Genomic DNA, 23119 nt, shown 5'->3' with positions numbered 1-23119 from the left:
TTGATTAATGGATAAAAACAAGTAAAATGAGAAATCAAATTAAAAAATTTGGAACGAGTAATTTGGGATTTGGGATGGAGGGAGTACTTAAAAACTAATTGTAGTTAATGCGTGTATACAATATAGAAAAAGATATCATTTCCTCACTCTCAATTTACGTGATATCGTTCTGATATTGAGAGTCATATATTTTAATTTTGATCGTAAATTTATGCTTAAATTCTTTAGGTTTTTTGAGATAAAAATTACATATTTGAAAATGTAAGCCACAATAATTGATAATTCAAGATACTTTAAAAATATATAAAATAAATACGGTTAAAAAAGACTTGTTTGAATCTTAAAATTCGAAAGATTCCACATAAACTGGGGCAAATAATTACTCTTTAATTATAATTTGTTTATTTTTTTTTTGACTTGGATATATAATTAAAAATTAAATAAGATTATTAAATCTTATTATCTTAAATCAAAAATATATAGAATGTATCATATGTCGGTTTAAATTTATCGTGTTTAAATTTATCGTGTTAAATTCATCGGTGGAAAGTTAAATATAATAACATATTACAACTAGTTTTACTATAGTAATAGGTAATTATATGAACAACTAGATGGACAAGGCCCGTGCTTAGCACGGGGAACAACTAGATGGACAAGGCTCGTGCTTAGCACGGGGCCCAACATTGTATTTTAATAATAATTCAACATCAATTTTCACTTTAACATAAAAAAAAAATAACAGCAAAAGAGACCTTGTTACAACAGCAAATCATTTGCTTGACACCAAAGGTGAAAACAAGCAATATATGCTCACAGGTTTGGCCATCTTTGGAGATACCAACTTCAAAAGCGCCAGTGGAGGGAGTCAATAATAAGGACAATACAGTCAACATGGGAGATACTATAGAATAACTTTTGGCAGTGTTTGTAGAGTTTCTTGCTGCTGCAGACCTACCGAATCAGTTCTAAACCTCAAACACAGGTGAGCAAGCATTTTTTCTTCAACGCGCACCAGCTTGTAGCAGCTTAAATAGTATACCTCTGTCCGGCAAAACAATCATCAGAGATAGTTCCTTTAGAAAAAGGACATAAAAAATTGTTCAAACTTAAGCATCGAGACAATACAGTGTCCTTGATATTCTAGAAATAATTTTCGTAAAAACGATTGAAGACTCAAAATTAGTGAATGGCAAAATGAACTTTGGGCACAGTGGTAAAACAATATCACTGTCAATATTCGTTTAATTCAAATGGTAAACTGTTTAAACTGCACATAAAAGTTCATAAAAGAAAATACGTAGTAATTTCAACTAAATTAAATCAACATTACAGAGAAAAAACAACTTCAGCTACAGTTGGCGTGACACTTCACAGGCAAAGAATAGGTGGTTGACGCTTTCATTCTCCAATTAAATTTAAAATTGATTTTACTAACACTTGAGGTTACTCTCACATGATTCATAACCCAAAAGTTCAAATAATGAAATATTGATTAAGCCTTCAATCAAATTGACAAATATTGATCAATAAATTCATGTAGAAAAATAAATAGATAAATGAATGAGATAAAGTATAATTGGACTTCTCTTTATGAGTATAAACAACTTTATTATATTTAGATGTTATTCCCTTAGGGGAGGTTGTAAGTAGAGGGGTATAAACATAAAGCTTCTTTTCATACCATCTCTCACTTTCAGTACATCAAGCAACAAAATGTTCCTATCAATTATCCCTTTTATATATTTCTCCTCCATCATCTCCATCATCTCCATCAATCCGTGGCAATTTCCTGAGGACATTTCCAAGCTTATACAACTCAAGTGAATCATTTTGACAGCTTGCAAGCTGCATGGGACAATTCTAGTTTCAATAGGTAACATGGCATCTCTTGTTGATCTTGAATAATTAAGCTGGAATCACCATGTTGGTAAGGTTCCTAGAGAACTTGGGCAGCTAAAGAATTTGAAACTCATTGAGTTTTACCACAACAAACTCGAGGGTAACATCCCCGCGGAGCTAGGGAACTTGATAGAAATTGTGGACTTAGATATGTCCATGAACAATTTCACAGGGGAAATTTCAGAGTCTTATAAGCCTCCTTTCTAAGCTGGAAGTCTTATAGCTTTACCATAACGCGCTTTCACCAAAATAATTTCTCAATTGCAACTTTGTTCTAGGTGGCTATATCCAGTATGTTTAAACCTAAGTAAAGATTGTTCCTGTGGAGTATAGCCTACTTACCTGCTATTAATACTTTTAATTGAGAAAGTCGGTCTAGCTTCTTACTCTTTCACCTTACAAAGAAGTCGAAATAGCAAGGGGCAAGAAAGATACTATCTACCTTGTTCAAGTTATAGCAGATCCTATCCCTATAAAATTGTACTCCCCCGTAAGATATAGGTAAATGATATAACCATGTGTAGGGTAATTGCATAGTGCTGACTGCCGCAGATCTATAAGATGAACTGAACCTTTTAAACTATTATAAGCCTATGTATTGCAATTTGTAGGATGAAAATTTGCTGAAGTTATCATCTCTGTGGTAACCAAAAAATATCTACATAAAGTCTACATATCTGTCGAAAAGTAGAAGCATATTTTATAATAGTAAAAGCTCGCGGGATACATAAAAAATGTACCGATAAGTTCCTTTCGAAAACGTCAATGCTCTTAGTATAACAACACCAGCAGCTGCAGCAACAACTTTTGTTCCCTCTTTATTTACCTTAATAAAGGACTTGCGAAAGACGCTAGAAACATAACGGTTACTGCTAATAGGGGAACTTTAATAAGATTGATATTTGGGGAAGAAAATGAAATAGAAACAAATAAGTAAGAAACGGAATCTGAAACTGAACTTGTCTATCAAAGCTGGTAGTCTGTTATTGGGGTCAGGCAGAAAGAAGTACATGGCGAAACGACGCCTATCCTCACCCGTTTATATGGAAGACACTTACTTTCCTTGGTTACTGATGCATTAAACTTCTCATTCCAGGCTCCTTTAAAGTACAATGCACTAGCATATCGAGTCTCGTTGTACTGTCAGCTGAGCCAGCTGGAAGATTCTTTTTTATAAGCCCATTTGTTTTCTTTTCAGCCCCCATTGATTCATTTGACTGACAACTTCAATAGCCTATAAAACATCAAATTGTAATAACATTTAAGCAAAAGAATTTTTTTTGTGACTAAAGTTTTTAAGTCAATATAGCTATCCACGCTAAGGTTTCAGAGAAATATAAAAATTCTCAGGAATACCATTAGTCACAAGCACCCCGCATTATCTTAGTTGTCCGTTTCAAGCGACGCAGTGGACTGAAATGTACATGCCAGCTCTGTCAATCATTTGAAAGAATAAAAATAAATAGACACAGGCTCTTTGAAAAGATTCATAGTGTTTAAAAGCTGGTTGCTTTGAATATAGAAGTGCCCTCAAGTTCTGCAAAATTTGTTGATGAGAGGGCTTTACCAATAAATCAAAACACAGTTACAAGTAAATGATGATGATAAATGTAACATCTCACACTCATTACACATATTAAAAACTCCATTAGTTACAATCTCCCTCATTACACACGTTAAAAACTCCATCAGTTATAATCTCTCTTTCTTCCACAGTTACACACATTATAAAACGTCACTTTCTCAAGCAATTCAACTACTATTCATCATCCAGCAATTCCAGTTCTCCTCTCAAACTCAGTTCTAAAAAATCTAAAGGAATTGATTCTAGAAAGCAAGTTGAAATCCCTTCTTCTGGTCTCATGTTCTTTCAACGTTTAGAGGTATGTAGAACTCTTTCTTTACATCTGCAAGTTTTATTGTTTCTCTCAATTCAAATTACTCTTAACATATCCGGGTTCTTTAATAAATTTTTTGGGAAATCTGGAATTTCTTTGTCTTCATCCATTATGTTAATTCTATTAATAAGTTTTCAGGAAATCTGAAAATCACCTTAGATCATGAATACTTATTATTATTTTTTTTTGTGAAATCCTATTCCGACAGAAACATAGTTCCATTTAGTCTCTTAAGCTAATATATGTGCCAGATTATATGTTGACATTCTAATTCTCCTTAAGTTTAACATGTATGTGTAATTGCAAATAGAAGGTGGTTTCGGTTGGTTCTATTTCTTATAATCAATAACAAAAATGAATGGATCTTATAACGACAAAAACTTATTGAAAAACGTGAAGATTACATAAACACTTGCAGATAGAAGATACCATTTCCTTAAGCTTATTTCAGTTGCTTTACTAACGTAGACTTATTGAACAACCTTCTCCTGCGACTTACATCCTCTTATTTACATGTTTTACATGTTACCTGATTCTCCCATCTTTTACTACCCTTTCATTGTGCTCCTGTAATCCAAGATTTTCTAGCATATCACGTTCTTGTTATGTTCTAGTAGGTAAATTACTACATCTTATAAAGATGATTAAGCTGTTTGACAGAACATGTTTGCCAATAAAAATTCAAAGTTATGAATCTTCACTGGAATACTCATAATTATACCTTAATTCATTAAGTTCTGTAAAATCCATGATCTAAGAACTTGATGGACTATTTTCAATAGCTTAATAGGGTCGCTGAGGCTTTAGTTTTTTTCTTTTTTTCTTATAGAAAAGGTGTGAATCCTTAATTTAATTATTTCATTATAAAAGTCAATTGAAGTTAAGTCCACAGTTGAATAAGAATTATGACTTCTAGCTGTAAGGTTTCAATTTGCTCCATAATGCTTGGAAATACTATGAAATGGTGCTAAATCAAAATATTATGAACCCAAAGCAGCTGAATTCCCAACATAAGCCTAAATTGGCTTAACTAAGTACCATGAACATGAGCCTAAAATAACTAAACTATGAACATGAGCCTAATGAGGGTAACACTTAGAATATAAATAAGTAAGATAATGTCAAGAGCTTAAGGGATTTAGTTAGCTGACCGTGAAGGCATAGATTTAAACAACAAGTGCCCGAAACTATATTTGCCGACATAGGATAGAGATTATTCCGCAAGTCAGATGACTCTTTTTATCATGTGTCCCGAAAAGGGGCTAACCATGGATGCTAGCAAATTATGTCATGTCTCGTCCTTTTCCCATCAAGGTATAGGATTGCTTAGCTGATCGGGACGAGATCAGACTCCATGCGCTCACATGGTGGTTTATGACGGTTCACTACTTTCTCCCACAAATAATCAAAGGAATTAAATCTACCTTACTTGGTTAATAATAAATTTAACGTATATTCTTGTTCCTTTCCAGTTGTCTTCTTTTACATTTGAATTTTATTGTCATTTCTAATCTCTTGATGTACTACTGTAATACCCCGTACTTTTTTCTAACTAATTTCATCTCAAGAATGTCTAGTATTAGATTCTAAATTGAATGATGGTTATTCCATGAGGAAGTTTCAAGATTTTCACTTTTTGTCATGTGGGAAATTCAATAAGTTTTCCATCGATATAAGATTCGCCCAAATCCGATAACCGGGTCAGAAGTTAAGACTATTTCAAGTTCCCGTCGTAAAACAGCGCCATATTAGTTAGTGGAGCACACGCCACAAGAGGGAATAGCATTTGGCAAATTCCAGTAAGGGTATGCGATTATGGCGCATCGTGCTCAAATTTAGAATTGTTCATTTTCCAGTGTCTCAGCGCGATTTCCCCCGCGTTGCGCCAAAGTTCCAGGTCTCAAAGGAAATGGCAACGCGATGGCCCCGCGTCGCGTCATCCCTCAATTTCCCAATTGTCAAAATCCAGTGACACGGCGTAATAGCGCCACGTCGCGCTAAAGGTCCAGTTCGAAAAAATTTTACAATTTTAAAAGATGCATCCAAGGGTTAAAAAGGGTCAATTTTCTACCCCTATTTAAATCCAATAACATGTGATTCAGCCACTTTTCACCCAAAATACTCTCTTCTCTCAAAAACCTCTCAAGAACAACCTAGGGCTTTTCATACAAGATTTTCCTCGATCAATCTTCACGAAATCATGAACCAAGGTATGCGTAGTGTTCATTCATAGACTCCTTTCGTCCATGAAGCCCAAGAATCTCTTTTCTAAGTTTAAGTTTATGGATTTTTTTATGAATTTCATGTTAGGTTTAGTTTGTGTATGTTGAGAATGATCATTGAATTCAAATCCATGTTGGGTTATCAATTTATGTGGAATTTATTTGTAAAGATGTATATTTATGTGAACCTATGAATAAACCCTAGAATGATAAAATTAGAGATAAATTATGATGATTAGTTATTGTATAATATTGTCTACATGTGCTATGCCTACCATGTGTTTGATTAAATGCCTAGATGAAGGAACAATGCCCAACTAGTATGATATCATGAAATCCTCATATATGTACAAGTTATCATATCACATGTTTTAATGGAATGCTTCTATAAATATATTATGGATTATGATGTTAGTTATATGTTTAAGTAAGTTATGCTTGGTCAGTTTCCTTCCATCGAGTCCTGGGGGTACTTGTACACGAAATATTAGTTGTGTGCCTAGATCCATGTTATGTTTCCACGATACTCTCAGTCAAGCTATGATCCTTAGACTTCAGACAATCTTATGACTCAGGAAATCTCCATGATCTCATGAACTCAGTCAGTTGTCAGATGTCAGTAGTATTCCGTCAGTCAACGGAAGTTAGTAACTCAGTCCATGTTCAGTTCAGTAAATCATGTTCAGTGTCTATTCAGATGAGAGTAGAAATTAGCATCGAGCGAACCCAAGGGTGGGAACTCACCTGTTATATGAGGGTGTGATTCATAGAAGCAATTCTTTCATTCCAGAACTATGTAGCCAGCATAGGTTGAGACATCATAGCCTGCTATATGAGGGTAGATGAGGTGGATTAACTAGCTATATGAGGGTTCCTACCGTTCTCATTAGAGTTACCTGTTATATTAGGGTGACTCACATATTGTCCTTACCAGTGGTGTGGTATTGACACCCTTCCAATCAAGGCACAGATTGGACCCCAATTCAACTATAATGCATCATTTGGGGCATGTCGGTCAGATGACTACCTCCTACAGTCTCAGGATCAGTCTCAGTAAAATAACTCAGATAGTTCTTCAGAATTCAGGACTGTCGGATACAGTCAACTCGGATACAGTACGGAACTCAGCTAGTTCCATCAGATTCAGAACTGTCAGATATAGTCACTCATGTTATCAGTTATCAGTTATCAGAATTCAGTCATTAGTCATGTTAGTCATCAGCATACTCATGTTATCACAATTTTCAGATATAGTTACTATGTATGCATGCATGTATTCTCACGTTCATATTAGTCAGTTAGCCAGTATTGTTCATGCATATGAACCCCATGCATTCAGCCTACCTCACATGTATACCAGTACATTCAAAGTACTGACACATTTGCGCTATGGTGTCTTATACCATAGGTTCAGAGACACAAGCTCCAGAGCAACAGTAGATTCCAGATATCCACAGAGAGTTAGAAGTGAGTCCTCATCTTTCGAGGACATGATTAATTCCCTATTATCCCATTAATCAATTTTATTAGTTAGAGTTAATTGGGGACATGTCCCATCAACTCCTTACACAGACAGTTTAGTCAGTTAGAGGCTTTCTAGACTATCATGTTTCAGACTTCAGTATGTTCAGTTTTATTTTGGGTATTCTATTATTCAAATCATGTTCAATATTGAACTTTATGGACTTTTAGTGCATGTTCCTGCATTATTATGTCATATTATGTAGTGTGCAAGTACAGATATCAGTCATGGGTTAGCTTGCATACAGATATCAGTCATGGGTTAGCTTGCGGTTCTTCGGGGTCATGAGCACCGTGTAGCATTTCAGGTACCAAATTTGGGGTGTTAAAAACTTGGTATCAGAGCCTAAGGTTCAATAGAGTCCTAGGAAGCCTGAAAGCCGCATCTAGTAAAGTCTTGTACACGGGTGTGTTGCGCACCACATTTATGTATAGGAGGCTATAAGATGTTTTAGGAACAATTTCCCTTCTTTCAATATTCATGTCGTGCCAGTCAGCATAATCTCAATTCAATCTCTCAGTCTAATCCGTTTCTCCCTTTCTTCTACAGAATATGCCTCCTAAAAGAAGAAACGGGAATCAGCTAGTCCCTCAGCCCGAAGAACCTTTGGGCGAACATGTTTCTCATGCAGAGTTCTGAGCTGCATTCACTACTCTTGCTAACTCAGTTGCTGCTTAGAATGAACGACTAGCTGTCGTTTCGACCAATCCAGTGGCCAATTCAGCTGCAGCCAGGATTCGGGATTTCACCCAAATGAATTCTCCATTCTTTCTCGGGTCTAAGACAGATGAGAACCCTCAGGAATTCCTAGATCAGGTGCAGAAGGTGACAAACATCATGGGGGTGACTACTGTTGAGAGTGCTGAGCTAGCTGCATATCAGTTACAGGATGTTGCTCACACTTGGTTCAAGTCATAGAGGGCAGACGATGCAGGGTTAGTTGAGTGGGAGGAGTTTGCTTCAGCGTTTTCTTTCCCCTAGAGTTTAGAGAAGCTAAGGTGTTATAATTCATCAACCTCAGGCAGGGCAATATGACAGTGAAAGAGTATTCTCTTAAGTTTACTCAATTAGCCAGATATGCCCCTCATGTGGTTGCAGATAGCAGGGCAAGGATGAGTAAGTTCGTTTCAAGGTGAATAATATCATGGTTAATAAGTGTAGATCCGCCATGCTGAATAGTGACATAACTTTAGCCAGGATCATGACTCATGCTCAACAGATAGAGGAGCAGAAGATTAAGACAAGGGAGAAGCAGAATAAGAGAGCGAAGACAGGTAGTTTCAACTTTGCTCAGCCTAAGTCAGAAGAAGGAAACCGTTCTCAGTTTCATCCTAAGTCATTAGTTCCAGCTCCTTCTTCATCCAGTGCTCCAGTTCCTAAGTTCAGAGGGGGTAACAAAGATAGAGCACCAGGCTCTAAGTCCCAGGGCAGTGTTAGCAGTGCCCGCACCTATACTCTTTGCCAGACTTATGGCAAGAACCATCAGGGTATTTGCAAAGCTGGCAGTGGTATTTTTTTTTGGATGTGGCAAGCCAGGCCACAAAGTCAGAGAATGTCCTCAGCCAGGTCCTCAGGGTCAACAGAATCACTCCTCAGCTCAGTCTAGTGGCCCAAATCATCAGGGTGCCACCACCAGTGCTACTAGTGGGCAACACTTAAATTGTCTCTATGCTCTTTAGTCCTGACAGGATTAGAAAATTTCTCCTAATGTAGTTACTGGTACGTTACAGATCTTTCATGTGTATGTTTATGCTTTTCTAGATCCAGGATCTTCTCTGTGTTTTGTTACTCCCTATATAGCAGGCGATTTCAAAATCAATCTCGAAATCCTAGCAGAGCACTTTTCAGTCTCTACCCCAGTGGGTAAAACCATCATAGCCCGGCGGGTATACCGGAACTGCCCGATTATGATATTTCAGAAAGTCACTTCAGCAGACTTAGTCGAATTAGAAATGACTGATTTTGATGTCATTCCCGTCATGGATTGGCTTCATTCCTGCTATGCCACAGTTGAATGTAGAAACAGAATAGTCCAGTTTCAGTTCCTAAATGAACCCATCCTTGAGTGGAAGGGTAGTGTATCCGGTTTCAGGGGTCAGCTTGTTTTCAACCTTCGGGCAAAGAAAATAATATCTAAAGGATGTATCTATCATCTTGTTTGAGTCAAGGACACTAGTTCCGAAATTCCCAGCCTTGAATCAATTCCAGTTGTACGTGAATATTCAGATATCTTTCCCGAAGATCTTCCAGGAGGAATTCCTGAAAGGAAAATAGACTTCGGCATTGATCCTCTTCCAGATACTCAGCCTATATCTGTTCTGCCATACAAAATGGCACCAACAGAACTCAGAGAACTAAAAGAACAATTGAAGGATCTCTAAGATAAGGGATTCATCAGGCCCAACGTTTCCCCGTGGGGTGCTCCAGTATTATTCGTGCGCAAGAAAAACGGTTCTCTTAGGATGTGTGTAGACTACCGTCAACTCAATAAGGTCACGATCAAGAATAAGTATCCTCTTCCCAGAATCGATGACTTGTTTGACCAACTTCAGGGTGCTAGTTATTTCTCTAAGATAGACCTCAGATCCGGCTATCATCAGCTCAGTGTTAGAGAATGTGACATTCCAAAAATAGCTTTCAGTACTTGATACGGTCATTTCGAATTCTTAGTTATGTCCTTTGGTCTTACCAATGCCCCAGCAGCTTTTATGGACTTGACGAACCGTGTGTTCAAGTAGTACTTGGACATGTTCTTCATAGTCTTCATAGAAGATATTCTGGTTTATTCCCGCAGTGAGCGTGATCATACAGACCATCTCAGAACAGTACTTCAGACTCTCAGAGATCATCAGCTATTCGCCAAATTCAGTGAGAATTTTGGCTAAGGTCAATAGCATTCCTTAGTCATATCGTTACTGGTGATAGCATTAGAGTGGATCCTCAAAAGACCGAAGTAGTAAGAAACTGGCCTCGCCCTGTCTCTCCATCAGATATCAGGAGTTTCTTAGGTTTGGCTGGCTATTACAGACGGTTTATTGAGGTATTTTCTTCTATTGCATCCCCTATGTCCAGATTAACTCAGAAGAAAGTCAAGTTTCAGTGGTCAGATCCTTGCAAGAAGAGTTTTCAGGAGTTGAAGACTCAACTTACCTCAGCTCCAGTATTAGCTCTTCCAGATGGTCCAGATGGTTTCGTAGTGTATTGTGATGCATCCAGAGTAGGTTTGGGTTGTTTCCTCATGCAGCATGGTAAGGCCATAGCCTATGCCTCCAGATAGCTTAAGTCCCATGAGAGGAATTATCCTAATCATGATCTTGAGTTAGCAGCCGTAGTCTTTGCCTTGAAGATTTGGAGGCATTATCTATACGGTGTTCATGTAGATGTGTTCACTGATCATAAAAGTCTTCAGTATGTCTTTTCTCAGAAAGATCTCAATCTTCGTCAAAGAAGGTGGTTAGAGCTCTTGAAAGATTATGACATGAGTGTCCTTTATCATCCGGGCAAGGCCAATGTAGTGGCCGACTCTCTCAGTAGACTATCCATGGGTAGTGCTTCTCATGTTGAGGACAGTAAGAAGAAGTTAGCTTAGGAAGTTATCAACTTGCCAGACTAGGTGTTCGCTTAGTTGATACAGAAGAGGGTGATATATGGGTTCAGAGTAGTTCAGAATCATCTCTAGTTTCCGAGGTGAAAGAAAAGCAAGATAGAAAGCCCAGCCTTGTCAAGTTGAAAGAGTCGGTCCAGGATCAGAAAGTAGAGGTTTTCTCCCAAGGAGGAGATTGTGTCCTTCGTTGTCAGGGTCGTCTCTGTGTTCCAGGTGTAGATGACTTAAGGCAGTAAATTCTTGCAGAAGCACATGGTGCACGCTACTCTATTCATCCAGGGGCCACAAAGATGTACTGCAATTTGCGGGAAATCTATTGGTGGAGTGGGATGAAGAGAGACATTGCAGAGTTTGCGGCTAAGTGCTCTACATGTCAGCAAGTTAATATAGAGCATCAGAAGCCTAGTGGGTCCATGCAGGATTTCCTTATTCCTACTTGGAAGTGGGAAGAAGTGAATATGGACTTTGTGGCGGGTTTGCCTCGAACTCGTCATCAGCATGATTCAGTCTGGGTCATTATAGACAGAATGACCAAATCAGCCCATTTCCTTCCAGTCCATACCTCTTATTCAGTCGAGGATTACGCTAAACTCTACATCAGGGAGTTGGTTAGATTGCACGGTGTTTCTCTATCTATTATCTCAGACAGAGGTACCCAGTTTACCTCTCATTTCTGGAAAGCGTTCCAAAAGGGTCTTGATACCGAAGTTCATCTCAGTACAGCCTTCCATCCTCAGACAGATGGTCAACCAGAAAGGACCATTCAGGCTCTAGAAGATATGCTAAGGGCGTGTGCAATTGATTTCAAGGGTAGTTGGGATGACCACTTGCCTTTGATTGAGTTTACATACAACAACAGCTATCATTCCAGTATTCACATGGCTCCATTCAAAGCTCTCTACGATAGGAGATGTAGATCTCCAATTAGTTGGTTTGAAGTTAGTTAGGCCTCAGTTATAGGGCTTGACTTGGTATTCGATGCCTTAGAAAAAGTCCAGTTGATTAGATAAAGACTCCGAGCTGCTCAGAGCCGACAGAAGTCTTATGCAGATGTTCGTAGAAAAGATATTGAGTTTGAGATTGGTGATCATGTCTATCTAAAGATCTCTCCTATGAAGGGAGTGAAGAAATTCGGCAAAAAGGGAAAGCTCAGTCCCCGATATGTTAGTCCCTTCAAGATTCTCAGTTGCTTTGGCAAGTAGCCTATGAGCTTGAATTGCCTTTAGATCTAGCCTCAGTTTATCCCGTCTTTCATGTCTATTTGCTCAAGAAGTGCATAGGTGACCTATCGGTTGTAGTCCCTATTCAGATCAATAATGTTCAGAACACTCTCCTATGAAGAGATTTCAGTCGAAATCTTAGACTATAAGACTCGTAGATTGATTATTGTATCTTTAAATGTTAAGTGATATTAATGAACATTGATGAAAGAATTTATCCTTTAAGAAATCTTATTCTATTCTATTTCCTCTCTATTCATTATGTTAGCCGTATGCTCATGTGATATACCAAAACGTTCGCTCGTACTAGCACGGAGTTCAAGTGTCCTAGGGTGTCTGTGAAGCTGTGTCTAGTAGAGTTCTTTTTATGGGTGTGAAGCATGCCACACTAATAATAAGGAGGATACGGGACATTTAGGAGATGTTTTTGTTCTTTCACACTCTAGATAGTGCAATATAGCAGTGCCAAAGAAAAAAAAATTTAATGAAATTCGTGTATTTCTCACATTTCGCTATCTACTCCTCATCTTTAAGGTAGTAGGAGTTATGAAACTTATATCCTTATCAACTGACCACACAAGGGATTTTTAGTAGCCCATTAGTCTATTCGAGTCTATAAATTCAAAAAAAAATAAAATTTACACTCTTGTTCATATAAATCGTGCATTTGAGCTATAGCAAAATTGTTCTCCCAGGCCTTCTGCAAAAACTTATTCCAGATGACACCCTTAACCGGGGAAAAGTGTGTCTAGACTCTTGGATAGTGTTGCCACCCAAGAGATATTACTATTTGGGATGTTTTGTGGTAAGTCATAAGTAGCAGTATAATCTCAAGTTCAAAAATATGAAGTCATTAGAGTAGAAAACGAAAAGTGGGGATAGCGATTGATTGAAGTATGTAACAAGAGTTGTATTTATTAAGCGAGAAATGGGATGGAATGTCCTTTGGTGTTGGCTAGGGTGTATCAAAACTTGCAAAATTTTATGATAGTTAATAGAGGAAGAATGGTTGGTTGAGACGACTTGGAGTATACTTTGTTTAAGAAAGAATTTTATTATTGCTTAAGTTTATGTTAGTAAGGAATGATAGTAATGTTGTGAAAGAGAATGTGCTTGTAGGCTATGAGATAAATGGTGTGATTTAGATTGGCTATAAAACTGAATAGACTAGTGGTTCTTGATTTTTCTTATAAGATACAGTTTGAATTAGTATTATCAGATAGTGTTGCCATCCATGTTTAGTAGACACTAAGCTTGAGCTTTTAGACAACCACAATGATGAATTAATGGCGGTATAAGGGTGATAGCATTGGTTTTGAAAAATAGATTAGGCTTGATTTTTTGTGTGGAAGAGCTTAAGTTTGATAATTTAGGAATAGTGTGAATCTGCAAAAATAATACACATGTGGAATAGAATTGAAACAATGAATTGTAGCTAAGTCCTTAGATAAAGAAAGGCCTTAAGTTATATGAAAATAAAGATGCACCCAAGGTAGTATGTTATTATATAAGATTATAAGTTATTTAGCGCTATGTGATCCTAGTTAGTACCCTTGAGTTTCTAAGTATGGGGAAGCCTAGTTATGTAGTATGTGGTGCTTTTGAGAGCTGAATTGAGAGTATTATAAATGGATGATGTTGAGCCTCTTCATTCAATTTTAATTTCCATTGGAGTGAGTGGATAAGAATTTAGAGGTGTGATGTTAGTAGATTAAGAATGGAAGATCAGGAATAGAGGAAGTGGTTATGTATACCAATGAGAGCATGAATTATAAAATGATATCCGCTAAGTTTAGAGAATTTTAAGAGAAGTATCTTAGGATAAAGTCTTAGTAAGGGTTGCTTACCCAAAGATATAGTATTCAGGGGAGTAAGGTGATGATAGCTTAGATTTGAGAATAGGTTCGCATACTTTAAATATCGAATTTGACCTAAGGGGGAGATGTTAGGGTAAAGAGAAAAAAAATGGGTCTTGAGATGCAGGTAGTAAGGGTTTTCAGAAAAGAGAGATGACGAGTTTCACTACGATTCAATCTTATTCTAGCGTATTTCATAACTTCAGCCAAGATGACACTCTACCCATGAGTTATGAATTCATGTCATGCCCATGTCTAAGATCCAAATTTTATGTGCAACGCCAAGTCCATGTTCTAACCCTTCAATAGGAAACAATAACTTCACACCACGATCCAAATTTTATGTGCAACGCGATGTCCATGTTCTAGAAGTCCAAGTTCTACACTATGTTGTTCGTGAGCCAAAACACATGCTTTACATTAGGTTCAGTTTTAAGAAACCATACTTTATGATATGTTCTTAGTTTGTGCTATGCTATCCCTATGCCCAGAATGACTCTCTATTCACTCCTTATGTGTTTTGGTACATGAAGTATTCGTGCCTATTTATTCCCAGGCCTCATTTGGAGTGGCAAGGTCACAATGAGTATTAGTAGTGATTGAATAGTATCCTTTTTATTTTTTATGCTCATACTCTAGTCCTTCGGTGATATTCTTTATGACATAACAATTGTGTGATCTCAACTGAGTAATTGTTCGGAAGGAGGTGAATAAATGGCCCTTGTTATGATGATTGTGATGTACTGGTTCCATCTAAGGTCATATGTATGAATGAAGTGTGAAATGAGGACTAGCTATTTATGATAGTAAGATGAGGTCATATGGTGCGCCTCCCGGTAGGAGTTCATGAAATTGTGGGTCAAGAGGTTCTAAGGCAGACGGAGAAGATTTTTCTTTTTATATAGTGCTAACTTTAAAGATACCATGAAGTGGTTATAGTGATAGACTTGGATATCATGTTGATACCTATATGGGTAAATGGATGATGAAATTTGTGAGTTCTTAATTAGAGCACGAATGGTAGTTTTTGCAATGAGAAAAAGTAGTATTCTGAGGGATAACTATATATGCAAGAGAGACCTTGCTGAGATTTAGAGCAAACATAAGAGCAAGTAAACAATCAATATGAATGTTCCTAAAGAGAAATGGATTATAGGATCCTAAAATTGAGACTGGCACGATTGTTTTAGGCATGGCATCTTGTACCTCCGAGTTAGGCTGAATTTGGTAGGAATGCGCAATTAGAGCCAGATTTTAGTATCTGTATGTGCCCGTGTATGTTTAAAATAATAAAGTGTGGTATTTAGAGGAAAAAGGGGCTAGCTACGAAAGGTATTACTAAGATCTAAGGCTACCAGTATTAGAGATGAAAATACTCCTATTCTTAAGTCTAATGCACCGCTGTTTTATGTCATATAATTTGATTTCAAATGGGAATATGTCCAATTCTTCATCATGTCATTCATGCCCTATGAACCCAATTCAGATAACTAAGATACCCTTATGTCTCATGCCTATGATTTCCATGAATTCACGTCTTTAGTTGTTATGTTCATGTCCCTGAAACCCATGTCCTATGTCATGTCTGCATTAAGTCTCATTCCCTAATTTTTGTGCATAGAGTTAGTTTTTCACGAGTCTATAACCTTCATTCGAGGATGAATGATTCCAAGGGGGAGATATTGTAACATCTCACACTCATTACACACATTAAAAACTCCATCAATTACAATCTCCCTCATTACACACATTAAAAACTCCATCAGTTACAATCTCCCTCATTACATGTATTAAAAACTCTATCAGTTACAATCTCGCTTTCTTCCTCAGTTACACACATTATAAAATGTCACTTTCTCAAGCAATTCAACAACTATTCATCATCCAGCAATTCCAGTTCTCCTCTCAAACTCAATTCTAAAAAATGTAAGGGAATTGATTCTAGAAAGCAAGTTGAAATCCCTTCTTCCGGTCTCATGTTCTTTCAATGTTTAGAGGTATGTAGAACTCTTTCTTTACATCTGCAAGTTTTATTGTTTCTCTCAATTCAAATTACTCTTAACATGTCCGGGTTCTTTAATAAATTTTCTGGAAAATCTGAAATTTCTTTGTCTTCATCCATTATGTTAATTCTATTAATTAATAAGTTTTCAGGAAATCTGAAAATCACCTTAGATCATGAATACTTATTCTTTTTTTTTTTGTGAAATCCTATTCCGACAGAAGCATAGTTCCATTTAGTCTCTTAAGCTAATATCTGTGCCATATTATATGATGACATTCTAAATCTCCTTAAGTTTAACAAGTATGTGTAATTGCTAATAGAAGGTGGTTTCGGTTGGTTCTATTTGTTATAATCAATAACAAAAATTAATGGATCTTATAATGACAAAAACTTACCAAAAAACGTGAAGATTGCATAAACACTTGCACAGACCATTTCCTTAAGCCTATTTAAGTTACTTTACTAACGTAGACTTATTGAACAACCTTCTCCTGCGAATTACATCCTCTTATTTACATATTTTCCTTGTTACCTGATTCTCCCATCTTTTACTACCCTTTCATTGTGCTCCCCTAATCCAAGATTTTCTAGCATATCACGTTCTTGTTATGTTCCAATAGATAAATTACAACATCTTATAAAGATCATTAAATTGTTTGACAGAATATGTTTGCCAATAAAAATTCAAAGTTATGAACCTTCACTGGAACGCTCATAATTATACCTTAATTCATTAAGTTCTATAAAATCCATGATCTAAGAACTTGATGGACTATTTTCGGTAGCTTAAATATGGTCTTTGAGGCTTTAGTTTTTTCCTTATTTTCTTACAGAAAAGGTGTGAATCCTTAATTTAATTATTTCATTATAACAAGTCAATTGAAGTTAAGTCCACAGTTGAATAAGAATTATGACTTCTTGCTGTAAGGTTTCAATTTGCTCCATAATGCTTGGAAATGCTATGAAATGGTGCTAAATCAAAATATTATGAACCCAAAGTGGTTAAATTCCCAACATGAGCCTAAAATGGCTAAACCATGTACCATGAATATGAGCCTAGAATGGCTAGACTATGAACATGAGCCTGATGAGGGTAACACTTTGAATATAAATAAGTAAGATAATGTCATGAGCTTAAGAGAGTTAGTTAGATGACCGTGAAGGCATAGGTTTAAACAACAAATGCCCGAAACTATGTTTGCCGACATAGGATAGAGATTATTCCGCAAGTCGGATGACTCATTTTATCATATGTCCCGAAAAGAGGCTAACCAAGGATGCTAGCAAATTATGTCATGTCATGTTCTATGCCCGACAAGGTATAGGATGGCTTAGCTGATCGGTCCGAGACTATACTCCATGCGCTCACATGGTGGTTTATGACGGTTCACTACTTTCTCCCACAAATAATCAAAGGAATTAAATCTACCTTACTTGGTTAATCATAAATTAAACTTATATTCTTGTTCCTTTCCAGTTGTTTTCTTTTACATTTGAATGTTATTGTTATTTCTAATCTCTTGATGTACTACTCTCCTGAAATGGTTTTGCATACCAATACATTCCATGTATTGACCTCTTCTGGTGCTATATTGTTTCATGATGTAGGTTCTGGCTCTCATTACCACAATCAGGCGCCTCATTAGGGTCTCTATCTTTTGCTATTGGTGAGCCTCTTTCCTGTCAGGAGGTTGGACAGGATATCATGACTCCATTATATTTTCTTTCTTTTTATTGGTACTTATTAGAGGCTTCACAGGCTGATTTAGTTGCCAGACAGGTCTTGTAATTTTTAGTATTATTTGTCATGATTATTGTATCTTCAGACGTTAAGTGATATTAATGAACATTAATGAAAGACTTTATCCTTTAAGAAATTTTATTCTATTTTGTTTCCTTTCTATTCATTATGTTAGTTGTATGCTCATGTGATATGCCAAAATGTTCTCTCGTACTAGCAATGGTATCGGGTGTGTGCCACGTCTAGGACCTCGGCTCGGGGCGTGACAATAAATCATTGAAGCAAAATTTGCATACTAATGCAAATTTTAACAGGATCCTTCTTTCCATGATTTTACTAAACCTAGTAGCATAAGTCCCTAATCCCTAGTAGTTAAGTAACCAATCAACTTCATGCCACAACCTAGTTCGCTATGTTATTCAGCGGCTTAGTAAAGTACTCAGTTTCATATCAAAGAGCTATTATAGGTCTACTCCAAAAATGTAGTTTGCTTCCACTCAGAAAGTTTCCATAGGGGGGAAGTGAATAAAAGTAAACTACCAAGTAGCAGATATAAAATAATTTTGAAAATACCTGAAAACCATAGGGCAATAATCTTCCAATAAAAGTCAACGGAATGATGTGAAGGTGTAAATTGGGAACCTTTCCTGGGAAAGTACATTTTGATTCTTGTCTGATCTCCAAAGTCCGATTGCCTCACTTCACAGATAGGAAAAAGAGTGATCTTAACAACAGAATACCTGTAATTTCAAATACCAAATAAACAAATAGTTCTATGGTACCTAGTGGGTTTTACCACTCATTATCAATAAAAAAGGACCATGATGCATGCTTGTAAGATACCAAGTTGCAAATTAAGCATCAGATAGTAGCTGCAACGGCCTTCAAAAAAATCCACACGACTTCCTTTTTACTTCTTTTGTGTGAAATTTACACCTTTGTTTTGTATATGTCGGATAGTTATCTCAAGTCTTATTTTCCCAAATCCCCAACGTGACCAAAATGAAGGAAGAACCTAACTTTCATTGAAGTCTAAAAGCAACAATTAAAACTCTAAATTTTTAACTTCATGAAAGTACAACAGTGATATTTGCTTCAATCTCCCAGCCTATAAATATCCCTCTAAACTACTTCAATTTCTCATCACCTCAATTTGATCAATCTTTTGAATCCCTCCAAAAGCTTTAATTTGTAGCAATTTCGTTCAGTTTTGTTTGAGCGCATTTGGATTATAATCTTCCACTTCTGCAGTTTCATCAATGGACAAGGTTCTTAAAATTTTACTGCAGCATAGAGTTGCTAAATGATAGATGTTTTGAGTAATAGAACTCTTAAAGGTAAAAATAGAGTTTCCTTATCTTGGACATTTCAACAAACACCTTAGTAACATAAAATTTCTTCCTTTTTCATTACTAATTTATCTTCAATTCAAAAATTAGTGTGTCAAGTGATCTAATAGCTTGTTCAACAAAGCAGAAACATTTCATAAAATTATTTGAACAAATAACTAAGTGTATGTACAAGATCAATCAATAAAACACGAAGAAAGAGAAAAATAACTAAGTGTATGTACAAGATCAATCAATAAAACACGAAGAAAGAGAAAAGTTGAGATGTAAATAAATCAAATTACTGGGACTCTTTGTTAAACAGACCTTTTAAGTCTATTTTTTAATTAAATGGACCATAAGTTTTTTTTATTTATTCAGATGATCCATTTTAAAAAAAGATCTATTATTTATATGACAGATAAATTGATTATCAATACGACAGATCTATTATCTTTCCAATAGATATACAGACAGAATCTGACAGGTTTACGACAAATGAGAAAATAAAAGTAGAATATTTTGTTAATTGAAAACTTGAAGAGGGTTGGATATTTTGCAAATTAGAAACTTAAAACTTAATAGTCAAATTTTCTCAATTACTCAAAACACCAACTAAAATGAAAAATAAAGCAAAAGGACTAAGAGAAAACTCTAGAGCCTCACCACAGCATTATTTTTATGTCCAAACTTTCGATGATTCAATAGTCCATCATCTCCTCATTGCCAACTTAGGAGCATCAATTGCTCATCAGACGTACCTTTTGAAGATGGCATAAAATGTGCATATTCAGCCACCAGAATGAATCTACAAAAGGACAGACAAAAGAATCACTCACTAAAGAAAAAGAGTGATGAAACTTAGCAAAGCTAGAGAAAGAATTCTGAAGAGAATTATACTGAAGAAAAAATAGACACATATTTATTCACCTATAAGATAAAGCCAAATTTAATGTACAACTCATACTACTTTGGTACAATTAGGAGGTGCTGTGTTGGTCCTCTGCTTGTTCACTTTATATATATATATATACACTAGAAGTGCAAGGCCCGTGTCAGCATGGGTCCAACAGTAGAATACGTGGGTTGCAAGTTTTAAGTTTTAGGATTTATCTTGGAGTAGAAAGTTTGCGCAGTAGAATATTTTCATTAGTATGATTGAGCCGTAGTAGAATATTTTCATTAGTATGATTGAGCTGAGGGGATCACAATTGAAACCTTTTTTTAACCTTCTTGTTGAATTTTGTGATTAGAAATATAAAGAAAAAAGAGGCGTAAATCTGATGAAATAGCTTAAATCAAATATCTAGTAGATTATTGATTTTCAAAATCGCAAAGATTAAGAATCATGTAAACTTACCCGATAAAGAGAATACACACCTTAGATTCGCTATTGTTTTGTTTAATTATTAATTTTAACACAGGAAAAGAGTGTTGTTTTTTAATAAAGAAGGAAAGTTGAGATTTTTTTTTCTTTATTTTATTTTTAAAATAGAGAAATGTTAATTAATATTGAGGAGCTGTAAAAAGTTGAGAAAAATGGCTACATATATTTGATAGAAAATTTGCTAATTTTAAGAAAGTGCGAAGTGTTTGGTAGCAAATTTATGATAGATATATGTTTTTTGTACTTAAATTTACTTTATTTATATTTAAATTATTTGGTAAAAATCTTTTGCAAATAATCTTTATACTTCTTTTCTTTAATTTCTTTAAAATATAGTAATAAAATTTACTTATGCTTTATTCTTCTCACACTTTACTACATACATTTTATCCTCTTTAAATCTTATTATGTTATTTTACCCTCTTTAAACGTCACTGTACATTAAAATCATGATTGAAGCAGCTGGAGCAGAAATCAGTTAATTTTTTTTAAAAAAATTGTTAATTATTGTTAGTTGCAGTATTTTTTATTTCATTTTCAAATAATATATGTTGTTTTATATCTTTTTTTGTCCCGTCCCAATTTATGTGACACTAATATAACTTTAATAGTTAATCAAATATTTTATGTTGACATATCATTTTGTTATTCTTATTTTTCTAATACATAAATGACTTATAATAAGGAGTGATATAGTAAAATCATCATTCGAAAGAGGAAAATTTAATTTAAAACATTCAGAGTTAATTTTGAATTTTATGTTAATTTTATTTTTTATTAAATATTATTTATTTTCTTAATACTTAGATGCACATAATAATTAATTAAGAGCGATTGATTATGTTATTACTATAAAAATTAATATAATTTTATCATATTCAATAGTAATCATCAATAATTCACCGGAATAGTATATTAATTAAACACGGGATGCTATATTTGCATATGCAAAATATAATATTATTAAACATTATTGGATAGTGCATTATATTTATCTTTCACTATAATAAAATTTTACTATGTATTTTTCTTTATTTCTTTTTAACTTGATACATATTGACCCAACACAAATTCTAAGAAAATATTTATTAGAAATTTATTTTATCAAATTAAATTAATTAATTTTGTACTTTAAAAATTTAAAGTTAAGTTTAAATATTAGTATTTCTATATAATAAAAAAATAATTTTAAAATTTAAATTTACTAAAATGAATAATTAAATAAAAAGATTAATTTTCTATATAAAAGTCAATTAAAATAATAAAATTTATTTATTTTAAATATTTAGTTGCAATTAATTAAGAAAAAATTTTATTTTGTCATGATTTATGTTGCACCGATAAAATTTTGAGAGTTGAATAGAACTTTTATCTATTTTTAAAAAAGTATTTTAACTTGTTAATTATTGTGATTTATAATAATTTTTACGTAATTATCAAATAATAGTTTTTACGTAATTATCAAATAATATATTTACTCCTTGTGTCCCAATTTATGTAGCTTCGATATAATTTTGAGAGTCAACTTATTTTATACATCTTTTAAATACTTTAAGTTGTTAATTATTATGATTTGCAGTACTTTTTCTTTTATTTCAATTTATGTGGCATTGCTAAAATAATGAGAGTCAATAAAATTTCTATATATCTTTTAAATATTTTAAGTTATTAATTATTGTGATTTGTGGTAACAAATTAGTTTTGAACATGATAGCCAATTAAATAAAAAAAAATTACTTTCAATATGTAGTTATAGTTAATTAATATAAATTAATAAAATATATTAAATATTTAAACCATTATGATAAAATAATAAAATTATTATATATTGGGATATGGTATGTAATTAAGTGGGAGCAAATGGATATTTTGGTAATTGGATAAGAGGTGGTCGAAACCACCTCTTCTATATAATACTAGAGGAGCATGCCCGTGTCAGCACGGGCCCAACATTAAGATATTTATTTGTCTTTTCAATCTTGATATATTTAAATAAAAATTTTTAATAAAAGGATTCCATATGTTTTCTAGGATTCATCCGAAATATAGCATGAGTTCAACATATGTTATTTTAATACGTATTTAGATAATTTAAGTTGTCAACTATTGTAATTTATAATATTTTTTATGTAGTTTTCAAATTAATATACGTTACTTTTCTTGTCCAAATTATTGTGGCATTGATAGTCACTTATATTTTAAAAATAATTTAAGTTTTTAATTATTGTGATTTATAATACTTTTTTTCTATTCCAATTTCAGTGAAACTAATATAATTTCAAGAGTCGATCAAATATTTTATATCTTTTAAATTTTTTAAGTTGTTAATTATTGTGATTTCTAGTATTTTTCATGTAATTTTTTGAAATATATAACATATTAAATTGTTTTTAGATATTTTAAGTTTTTAACAATTGTAATTTATAATACTTTT

General features: G+C 34.5%; 1 protein-coding gene across 24 annotated transcripts; it reads right to left on the bottom strand.

Annotated features, from left to right (window-relative positions):
- Positions 1-615: 615 nt before the first annotated feature.
- Positions 616-20314, bottom strand: LOC107850830. 24 transcript variants are annotated; one of them, XR_007049344.1, is made up of 6 exons: positions 20229-20295; positions 19965-20106; positions 18544-18710; positions 3259-3335; positions 1685-3136; positions 616-1044 (listed from the first exon to the last, which is right to left on the bottom strand). XR_007049344.1 is itself a non-coding variant. In XM_016695613.2 (4 exons), the coding sequence occupies exons 2-4, from the start codon at positions 19970-19972 to the stop codon at positions 905-907; spliced, it is 315 nt and encodes a 104-aa protein (XP_016551099.1). In that variant the 5' UTR covers positions 19973-20106; positions 20229-20314; the 3' UTR covers positions 616-904. The 24 variants fall into 24 exon arrangements, 3 of the variants coding, with proteins under 3 accessions (XP_016551099.1, XP_047258553.1, XP_047258554.1); XR_007049342.1 differs by lacking the exon at positions 20229-20295 and having other exon boundaries at positions 18544-18669; positions 19965-20217; XR_001668771.2 differs by lacking the exon at positions 20229-20295 and having other exon boundaries at positions 2643-3136; positions 18544-18669; positions 19965-20213.
- Positions 20315-23119: the final 2805 nt, after the last annotated feature.

This window comes from Capsicum annuum, unplaced genomic scaffold, assembly GCF_002878395.1.
Source record: "Capsicum annuum cultivar UCD-10X-F1 unplaced genomic scaffold, UCD10Xv1.1 ctg2517, whole genome shotgun sequence".
NCBI classification, from domain to species: domain Eukaryota; kingdom Viridiplantae; phylum Streptophyta; class Magnoliopsida; order Solanales; family Solanaceae; genus Capsicum; species Capsicum annuum.
Note: the sequence above shows the minus strand (reverse complement) of the source record. Positions and strands in the feature narration are given on the sequence as shown.